The 10,538-nt window shown below is 55.0% G+C and overlaps 1 protein-coding gene across 1 annotated transcript in view; it reads right to left on the reverse strand.

Moving 5' to 3' along the window:
* tsg101a (tumor susceptibility 101a) overlaps window positions 1–4,048 on the reverse strand; it is a 61,484-nt gene extending 57,436 nt beyond the window's left edge. The window contains exon 1 of the mRNA XM_078220518.1: window positions 3,856–4,048. Coding sequence (XP_078076644.1) covers window positions 3,856–3,897 — 42 coding nt within the window. The 5' untranslated portion in view covers window positions 3,898–4,048. The remainder of the gene's footprint in view (window positions 1–3,855) is intronic.
* Between the last annotated feature and the right edge of the window lie 6,490 nt (window positions 4,049–10,538).

The raw sequence follows: 10,538 nt of genomic DNA on the forward strand, positions 1-10,538 counted from the left end.
CCCACTCCCTCCCAGAGCCAGTCTCTCCCCCTCCCTCCCAGAGCCAGTCTCTCCCCCTCCCTCCTGTGCCAGTCTCTCCCCTCCCTTCCCGTGCCAGCCTCTCCCCTCTCTCCCTGTGCCTCTCACCCCTGCCAGCCTCTCCCACCCTCCCTCCGCCAGCCTCTCCCTCCCACCGTGCCAGCCTCCACTCCCTCCGTGCCAGCCTCTCACTCCCTACCTGTGCCAGCCTCTCCCTCCCTACCTGTGCCAGCCTCTCCCTCCCTACCTGTGCCAGCCTCTCCCTCCCTACCTGTGCCAGCCTCTCCCTCCCACCCTGTGCCAGCCTCTCCCTCCCACCCTGTGCCAGCCTCTCCCTCCCACCCTGTGCCAGCCTCTCCCTCCCACCCTGTGCCAGCCTCTCCCTCCCACCCTGTGCCAGCCTCTCCCTCCCTCCCTGTGCCAGCCTCTCCCTCCCTCCCTGTGCCAGCCTCTCCCTCCCTCCCTGTGCCAGCCTCTCCCTCCCTCCCTGTGCCAGCCTCTCCCTCCCTCCCTGTGCCAGCCTCTCCCTCCCTCCGTGCCAGCCTCTCCCTCCCTCCCTGTGCCAGCCTCTCCCTCCCTCCCTGCGCCAGCCTCTCTCTCCCTCCCTCCCTGTGCCAGCCTCTCCCTCCCTCCCTGCGCCAGCCTCTCCCTCCCTCCCTGCGCCAGCCTCTCCCTCCCTCCCTGTGCCAGCCTCTCCCTCCCTCCCTGTGCCAGCCTCTCCCTCCCTCCCTGTGCCAGCCTCTCCCTCCCTCCCTGTGCCAGCCTCTCCCTCCCTCCCTGCGCCAGCCTCTCCCTCCCTCCCTGCGCCAGCCTCTCCCTCCCTCCCTGCGCCAGCCTCTCCCTCCCTCCCTGCGCCAGCCTCTCCCTCCCTCCTTGTGCCAGCCTCTCCCTCCCTCCTTGTGCCAGCCTCTCCCTCCCTCCTTGTGCCAGCCTCTCCATCCCTCCCAGAGCTGGTCTCTCCCCCTCCTTCCCAGTGCCAGTCTCCCCCTTCCTGTGCCAGTCTCTCCCCCTCCCCCTCAGTGCCAGTTGCTCCCCCTCCCTCCCTGTGCCAGTCTCTCCCCCTCCATCCCAGAGTCAGTCTCTCCCCCTCCCCCCGTGCCAGCCTCTCCCCGTCACTGTGCCAGTCTCTCCCCCTCCCCCCGTGCCAGCCTCTCCCTCCCTTCCAGTGCCACTCTGTCTCTCCCTCCCTGTTCCATTCTGTCCTCCTCCCTGTGCCATTCTCGCTCTCCCTCCCTCCCTGTGCCAGTCTCCCCCTTCCCGTGCCAGTCTCTCTCCTCCTCTCCCTGTGCCAGCCTCTCCCTCCCTCCCAGTGCCAGTCTCCCCCTCCCTCCCTGTGCCAGTCTCTCCCTTCCTCCCAGTGCCAGTCTCTCCCTTCCTCCCAGTGCCAGTCTCTCCCTTCCTCCCAGTGCCAGTCTCTCCTTTCCTCCCAGTGCCAGTCTCCCCCTTCCTATGCCAGTCTTTCCCTCTCTTCCTGTGCCAGTCTCTCCCCCTCTCTTCCTGTGCCAATCTCTCCCCCTCCCTCCCAGTGCCACTCCCGCTCCCTCCGTGCCAGTCTCTCCCCCTCCCCGTGCCAGTCTCTCCCCCTCCCTCCCTGGGCCAGCCTCTCCCTTCCTCCGAGCCAGTTCCTCCCCCTCCCTCCGAGCCAGTTCCTCCCCATCCCTCCGTGCCAGACTCTCCCACTCCCTCCCTGTGCCAATCTCTCCCCCCTCCCTCCGTGCCAGTTCCTCCCCCTCCCTCCCTGTGCCAGTCTCTCCCCCTCCCTCCCTGTGCCAGTCTCTACCCCTCCGTGTCAGCCACTCCCTCCCTCCCACCGTGTGCCAGCCTCTCCCTCCCTGTGCCAGCCTCTCCCACCCTCCGTGCCAGCCTCTCCCACCCTCCGTGCCAGCCTCTCCCACCCTCCGTGCCAGCCTCTCCCACCCTGTGCCAGCCTCTCCCTCCCTCCCTGTGCCAGCCTCTCCCTCCCTCCCTGTGCCAGCCTCTCCCTCCCTCCCTGTGCCAGCCTCTCCCTCCCTCCCTGTGCCAGCCTCTCCCTCCCTCCCTGTGCCAGCCTCTCCCTCCCTCCCTGTGCCAGCCTCTCCCTCCCTCCCTGTGCCAGCCTCTCCCTCCCTCCCTGTGCCAGCCTCTCCCTCCCTCCCTGTGCCAGCCTCTCCCTCCCTCCCTGTGCCAGCCTCTCCCTCCCTCCCTGTGCCAGCCTCTCCCTCCCTCCCTGTGCCAGCCTCTCCCTCCCTCCGTGCCAGCCTCTCCCTCCCTCCCTGTGCCAGCCTCTCCCTCCCTCCCTGTGCCAGCCTCTCCCTCCCTCCCTGTGCCAGCCTCTCCCTCCCTCCCTGTGCCAGCCTCTCCCTCCCTCCCTGTGCCAGCCTCTCCCTCCCTCCCTGTGCCAGCCTCTCCCTCCCTCCCTGTGCCAGCCTCTCCCTCCCTCCCTGTGCCAGCCTCTCCCTCCCTCCCTGTGCCAGCCTCTCCCTCCCTCCCTGTGCCAGCCTCTCCCTCCCTCCCTGTGCCAGCCTCTCCCTCCCTCCCTGTGCCAGCCTCTCCCTCCCTCCCTGTGCCAGCCTCTCCCTCCCTCCCTGTGCCAGCCTCTCCCTCCCTCCGTGCCAGCCTCTCCCTCCCTCCGTGCCAGCCTCTCCCTCCCTCCGTGCCAGCCTCTCCCTCCCTCCCTGTGCCAGCATCTCCCTCCCTCCCTGTGCCAGCATCTCTCTCCCTCCCTGTGCCAGCATCTCCCTCCCTCCCTGTGCCAGCATCTCCCTCCCTCCCTGTGCCAGCATCTCCCTCCCTTCCTGTGCTAGAATCTCCCTCCTGCCCTGTGCCAGTCTCTTCCACCCTCCGTGCCAGTCTCCCCCTCCCTCCCTGTGCCAGCCTCTCCCTCCCTCGGTCTAGCATCTCCCTCCCAGTGCCAGTCTCTCCCTCCCTCCCAGTGCCAGTCTCTCCCCCTCCCTCCCAGTGCCACTCTCTCTCTCCCTCCCTCCCAGTGCCACTCTCTCTCTCCCTCCCTCCCAGTGCCACTCTCTCTCCCTCCCTCCCAGTGCCACTCTCTCTCTCCCTCCCAGTGCCACTCTCTCTCTCTCCCTCCCTCCCAGTGCCACTCTCTCTCTCCCTCCCTCCCTCCCAGTGCCACTCTCTCTCTCCCTCCCTCCCAGTGCCACTCTCTCTCTCCCTCCCTCCCAGTGCCACTCTCTCTCTCCCTCCCTCCCAGTGCCACTCTCTCTCTCCCTCCCTCCCAGTGCCACTCTCTCTCTCCCTCCCTCCCAGTGCCACTCTCTCTCTCCCTCCCTCCCAGTGCCACTCTCTCTCCCTCCCTCCCTCCCAGTGCCACTCTCTCTCTCCCTCCCTCCCAGTGCCACTCTCTCTCTCCCTCCCTCCCAGTGCCACTCTCTCTCCCTCCCTCCCAGTGCCACTCTCTCTCTCCCTCCCTCCCAGTGCCACTCTCTCTCTCCCTCCCTCCCAGTGCCACTCTCTCTCTCCCTCCCTCCCAGTGCCACTCTCTCTCTCCCTCCCTCCCAGTGCCACTCTCTCTCTCCCTCCCTCCCAGTGCCACTCTGTCTCTCCCTCCCTCCCAGTGCCACTCTCTCTCTCCCTCCCAGTGCCACTCTCTCTCTCCCTCCCTCCCAGTGCCACTCTGTCTCTCCCTCCCTCCCAGTGCCACTCTCTCTCTCCCTCCCTCCCAGTGCCACTCTGTCTCTCCCTCCCTCCCAGTGCCACTCTCTCTCTCCCTCCCTCCCAGTGCCACTCTCTCTCTCCCTCCCAGTGCCACTCTGTCTCTCCCTCCCTCCCAGTGCCACTCTCTCTCCCTCCCAGTGCCACTCTCTCCCCCTCCCTGTGCCAGTCTCTCTCTCTTCGTACCTTCGAGACCATTTTTTTCAGCACTGCTTCATTCGCCGCCATGTTGTGGGTTCGCAGTCGCGGTGTTTCCACTGCTCTCGGTTCCGCCTGGGCCCCAACCGGAAATCATCAGAATCCCAGATCCGGGCATGCGCACTGCAGCCGCTCCGTCAGCGGAGTCGCAGGGTGAATCGGTGGGCGGGGCTACGTGTGGGTGGGGCTACGTGTGTGGCGGGGCTACGAGTGTGGGCGGGGCCGGATGATGCGCGGGGCCGGTCACTTGGTGCCCGGATGTTGTTGCTGGCTGGATTTTCCCCTGTTTTACAGGTTGGTGGCCGGAGGGGCGCCACTGAGCAGCCAGCTGGCCTGTCCCGGACACCGTCCTGCTCTGAGGGCCTGTTAGCATTTTACAGCCTGATTAAATCATGTGCTGGGGTTGGGACATTTCCCACTGAGCCACAGACCTCCAGCTTGGATCCCTGATAGTGACCATGACATTACTGGATTGTCATAAAAATCCATCTGACTCACTAATGTCAGAGAAACATGATTCTCCCGAATTGTGGGACTCAGTGCGTTAACAACGTCCAACAGGGTGGATTCTTCCAGCTAATATATGCTAATTTATTGATAGCGGAAACTCCAGCGCCGCTGTTCCGAGACCGGGCCACTTGGTGACCAGATCTGGTGACCAGATCTCCACCTCAGAGACTGGCCCCCCTCCTCCCACAAAAAACATAAACAGTGGCCCCCACACTGACCAGGAGAACACCACCAACCCCTCAAAGAGGGGCATCCTATCCCCCAGCCACAAATAACACGCAACCTTCCCCCCCCCCCCCCATATTGAGGGTGACCCAACTCCTGCCCTCTCAGACCCCCACTCAGCCTCCCTTCCCCCTGAGACCCCAACTCAGGCTCCCACCTGCCTCAGACCCCCATAGTCCCCTACTCCCTGAGAACCCTGGACCCTTTGGTAGGTCTACTGGCCATTCACCCCTCTGCTGCTGCCAGGCTGCAGAGGATGGGTCTCTCAAGGGCCCTGGGGGTTGCACGGTCTCAGGTTGGGGACAAGGGGGTGACCTCGCCACCTCTGCCAGGCTGAGGGTATCATGGCTGGACGGCCCTTTCTGTCAGACCTGAAGGTCACCCCTGACATGGTGATTTCACAGTAAGAAGTTTAACAACACCAGGTTAAAGTCCAACAGGTTTATTTGGTAGCAAAAGCCACGCAAGCTTTCGGAGCCTTAAGCCCCTTCTTCAGGTGAGTGAGAATTCCCACTCACCTGAAGAAGGGGCTTAAGGCTCCGAAAGCTTGCATGGCTTTTGCTACCAAATAAACCCGTTGGACTTTAACCTGGTGTTGTTAAACTTCTTACTGTGTTTACCCCAGTCCCAACGCCGGCATCTCCACATCATGGTGATTTCAGGCAGCTCTGTGATCAATTTCTGCATTACTGCCTGTCAGCTGTGCAAATTCTAAAGTGGCCAGATCACTTCAACCTCTATGCCCCTCGGTCACCTGGCTTAAATCATCCAACTTTAACCTGGTGTTGTGAGACTTCTTACTGTGTTTAAATCATTGCAGCACTCCATTTGGCAGCTGAGATTTTCCTTTCTCCCTGTCAGAAGCTGCAGGTGTGAGCAGACCTCTTTGAAGTACTCTAACAGAGAGGAGATGACAACTTCACCAGGATGGGGGAGGGAGGGTTCCAATCCACATTGCTGTGCACTCAGCCCCAATGTATGCACACAACTTTGATTTGAAGTTGCTGAGGCTTTCCAGCAAGCAGACATCATTGAAACTCTCTCCTTTGCACTTGAAGCCTTTGATTTGTAACAAGTTTAATGTGCAGTACCTTGTAAAAGATTCAGCTGTCAGATCGAGGGATTTCTATTATTCTCCAGTCACCTGTATTTATTTTGATTTTCCTTCATGGTTGACTGCATCTCAAGTTTCTCATTGATCGAGACCACAATGTAGACAGAGAGCGGCAAAGTCAGCCCCTTGCTCCCAGCCTGAGCCCACCCAACCCCCAGAACCCTTGAGTGACTCTTCCTCAGCAGTCTTACAGCAGCTGAGGGGGCAAATGACCACTCAATCTACTTCTTTAAGCCCCCTCAGGTCCCAAGGTGTCAGGTAGGGTGTTAGTGCCAGGGGGCAATGCACTGTTGACACTGCCAAAGTGTGTGTCCTGAAAGGGCCTGAGTGGGGGGATGTAGTCTGAGAGGGGTAGGGCCTGAGTGGGGGGTCTGAGGGGGAACAAAGCTAGGCAGGTGAGGGGCTGGGGGCCTGGGGGGGAAGGGGGCCTGAGTGTGGGGTCGGGTCTGATAATCCTCATGCCCGTGTGAAGAGGAAGGATGCCTCTCATTGCTGAAGGGTTGTTGGTGCTTCCTCGACTCTTGGGGTCCAACATGATCAAAGTCTGCCTGGTGCAGATCCCACTAGGGAGGTGGGTGACTAGTGAGGGCCAATTGACTCAGGCTGCAAGCCGGCTAATTACATTTGAATGTGTGGTTTTGAATATGCATCAGGTTCCTGCCCGCTATGGACCCTGATCAGGGCTGGCAACGTGGCCTGGGAGTGGCACCAAACCCGCTTTCCCGCTGACTCCTGATTCTCCAGGCCATCGCAATTTGCAACTGGGGCTAGCAGGCCCGGAGATTCCTTCCCACTGTCTTTACCCAGTGTCCTATCGGCTCAGAAATACGGTTGACCCTAAGTGCCCTCTGAAATGGCCTAGCAAGTCATTCAGTTGCATTAAAAATGCTTTTGAGAAACTATAATCCACAAGATCTGCAGTGGATCAAGGCAGCAGCTCATCGCCATCTCTCAGGCAAGTCGAGATCGGTATTCAGCAAGACGCACATCTTGGGAATACAGGAAACATATGGGGGCAATTTCATTGCTCCTCTGCAAAAATAGGGCTTGGAAATATTTATATATTTCATGTTTTGGTTTGTTCTATACAATTATTTATTATTTTTGTGAAGTCTTCAGATTAATCAAGGATAATCAGCATGGTTTTGTCAAAGGGAGATCATGTCTTATAAATTTGATTGAATTTTTTGAGGTGGTGACTAGGTGTGTAGATGAGGACAGTGCAGTTGATGTATTCCACATGGCCTTCAGTAAAGCTTTTGACAAGGTTCCACATGGGAGGCTGATGAAGAAGATAAGGGCCCATAGATTCAGGGAAATTTGGCAAACTGGATCCAAAATTGGCTTAGTGGTAGGATGCGGTGTTTTAGTGGTAGGAGGCAGAGGGTGATAGTCGATCATTGCTTTTGTGACTGGAAGCGTGCCCAGGGATCAGTGCTGGGTCCCTTGTTGTTTGTAGTCTACATTAATGATCTGGAAGTTAATGTAGGAGGTATGATAAGTCAGTTCGCTGATGACACAAAAATTGGTGGTGTGGTTATATAGTGATTACAGGACCATATAGATGGGCTGCTTAGATGGGCAGAACAGTAGCAAATGGAATTTAACTCTGAAAAGTATGAGGTGATTCATTTTAAGAGGACTAACAATGCAAGGCAATGTACAATGAATGGTCGACCCGAGGAAGTACAAAGGATCAGAGGGACCTTGGTGCACATGTCCATAGATCTCTGAAGACAGCAGGACAGGTAGATAAGGTGATTAAGGCGATATATGGGATACTTGCCTTTATTAGCCAGGACATTGAATATAAGAGCAGGGAGGTTATGATGGAGCTGTATAAAATGCTGGTTAAGCCACAGCTGGAGTACTGTGTACTGTTCTCGTTGCTACACTATAGGAAGGAAGTGATTGCACTAGAGAAGGTGCAGAGGAGATTCACCACGACGTTGCCTGGGTTGGAGCATTTCAATTATGAAGATAGACTGGGGTTGTTTTTCTTGGAGCAGAGAAGACTGAAGGGAGACCTGATTGAAGTGTATAAAATTATGAGAGGCATTGATAGGGTGGAACTTTTTCCCTTGGCAGAGGGGTCAGTAACCAGTGGCCATATATTTAAGGGGCAGGAAGTTCACAGGAGATGTGAGGAAAACCTTTTTCCGCCCAGAGGGTGGTGGGAATCTGGAACTCACTACCTGAGAGACTGGTAGAGGCGAGAACCCTCACAACATTTAAGAAACATTTAAATGAGCACTTGAAATACCATAGCATACAAAACTGTGGACAAGTGCTGGAAAATGGGATTAGGATAGGTGTTTGATGACTGGTGCAGAGACCATGGGCTGAAGGGCCTCTTTCTGTGCTGTAAAACTCTATAACAATGCCTTTGATCATTTCCTTTAAGGTTTCTATTCCTGTCAGGAATATTGGAAAACCAGTTCAACAGGTTAATCTACTTCCACCTTGAACTTTAGTCACTGCTCATCAGATAACCACTGCTGTTCATCTGGTTGCTGACCTGAAAGGGTTTTAACAGTATTTATATTGTCTGCCCATCCTCTACCAAGCTCAGACTCACGAACTGTGGGTAGGAATTCTAAATAATGTTTTCAAGTTTTGCTGGATTCAAGTTTTTCCCTATTCACTTTCAGAATTTTAAAATGCTAAGAATCTCCTTTGCTTCCCATTAGTTCAACTTCTGACTTTAGTTATATAGAATCCCTACAGTGCAGAACGATGCCATTCAGCCCATCAGGTCTGCACTAAATCTCCGAAAGAGCATCTTACCCACCCTATCCCCGTAATTCCACCTAACCAACACATCTTTGGACACTTAAAGGGCAATTTAGCATGGCCAATCCACCTAACCTGCACATCTTTGTAGTGTGGGAGCACCCAGATGAAACCCAGGCAGACACGGGAAGAATGTGTAAACTCCTCAGATAGTCATCCAAGGCTGGAATCGAACCCGGGTCCCTGGCACTGTGAGACAGCAGTGCTAACCACTGTGCCACCCTTTTAAATACTTTTACTAATTGCACTCATACGTTTTAGAAATAGTGTTCAGCATCGTTACACGTATATTCCCACTCCTTGGATTTTTTCCTAAAATATAATTCTTCACATTTCTGCAATTGAAATTGCACCTAATTCATTCACTCATGAATCTAATTGCTTGGCATTCTCCTGAAGTCTTTTATATTCGATCATTTAAGATCGAGATGAGGAGAATGGGCAGCACAGTGGTTAGCACTGCTGCCTCACAGCGCCAGGGACCCGGGTTCAATTCCGGCCTCAGGTCACTGTGTGTGTGGAGATTGCACATTCTCCCAGTGTGTGTGCGGGTTTCCTTCAGGTGTCCTGGTTTCCTCCCAGTCCAAAGATGTGCGGGTTAGGTTGATTGTCCAGGCTAAATTGACCCTAGTGTCAGAGGATTAGCAGGGTAAATATGTGCAGTTATGGGAATAGGTCTGGGAGGGATTGTGGCTGCTGCAGACTCGATGGGCCGAATGGCCTCCTTTTGCACTGCAGGGATTCTATGAGAAATGTTTTTCATCAAAAGGACTGGGCGTATTTGGAATTCTCCACATCAGACGAGTATGGATGCTCCATTATTGAATAAACTGAAAGCTAGTATAGTCATATTTTTGGTTTTCAAGGAATCAAGGAATATGAGGAGTGGGTGGAGGTGTGAAGTCAAGACCGATGATCAGCTGTGATTGTATTGAATAGTGGAGGTTTGAGAAATCATACAATCTATTCCTATTTCTCAAGTTCTAACATCCCTGCTTGCTCTTTGCTAAATTACCTTTTACATTGCCCCAAATGTCAAGATTGTGCTCCACATGCCCAAGTCTAGATCCACAACAAAACCCATAATGAAAAAAACGACCCTGCACTGAATTTTGAGTTTCATTAATTCCAGCCTTCATACCATTCCCCCAGTTTACCCTTCACCTCTATACTGAGCAGATAAGAAAGTTGCTACCTTATAGTCACCGTCCTTTAGAGAATCGGAGATAGAATCATACCAGCAGAGGGGGGAGAGGGGACTGAGCTGGGGATGAGATTTCTTAGAGCTTTTTGTTTTATTCCTTTTGATTTGATTTGTCGCATGTATTAACAAAAAGTGAGTTGTTTTTTTTTGCACGATATACAGATGAAGCATACCATTCATAGAGAAGGAAACGAGAAAGTGTGGAATGTAGTGTCATAGTCATAGCTAGGATGTAGAGAAAGATCAACTTAATGCAAGGTAGGACCATACAAAAGTCTGACAGCAGCAGGGAAGAAGCTGTTGAATCGGTTGGTACATGACCTCAGACTTTTGTATCTTTTTCCCAACGGAAGAAGGTGGAAGAATGAATGTCCGGGGTGCGTGGGGTCCCTAATTATGCTGGCTGCTTTGCCGACGCAGCGGGAAGTGTAGACAGAGTCAATGGATGGGAGGCTGGTTTGCGTGATGGATTGGGCTACATTCACGACCTTTTGTAGTTCCTTGTGGTCTTGGACAGAGCAGGAGCCATACCAAGCTGTGATACAACCAGAAAGAATGCTTTCTATGGTGCATCTGTAAGAGGTGGTGAAAGTCGTAGCTGACATGCCAAATTTCCATAGTCTTCTGAGAAAGTAGAGGCGTGATGGGCTTTCTTAACTATAGTGTTGGCATGGGGGACCAGGACACATTGTTGGTGATCTGGACACCCAAAAACTTGAAGCTCTCCCTCTCCCACCTCAAAAGAAGCCAAAGAAGCGAATGACTGCCATTGGTGGAATGGAGCAACAGGAGTCGAGGAATAACCCAGAATTTGACACACTGATG

This window comes from Mustelus asterias, chromosome 9, assembly GCF_964213995.1.
Source record: "Mustelus asterias chromosome 9, sMusAst1.hap1.1, whole genome shotgun sequence".
NCBI lineage: Eukaryota > Metazoa > Chordata > Chondrichthyes > Carcharhiniformes > Triakidae > Mustelus > Mustelus asterias.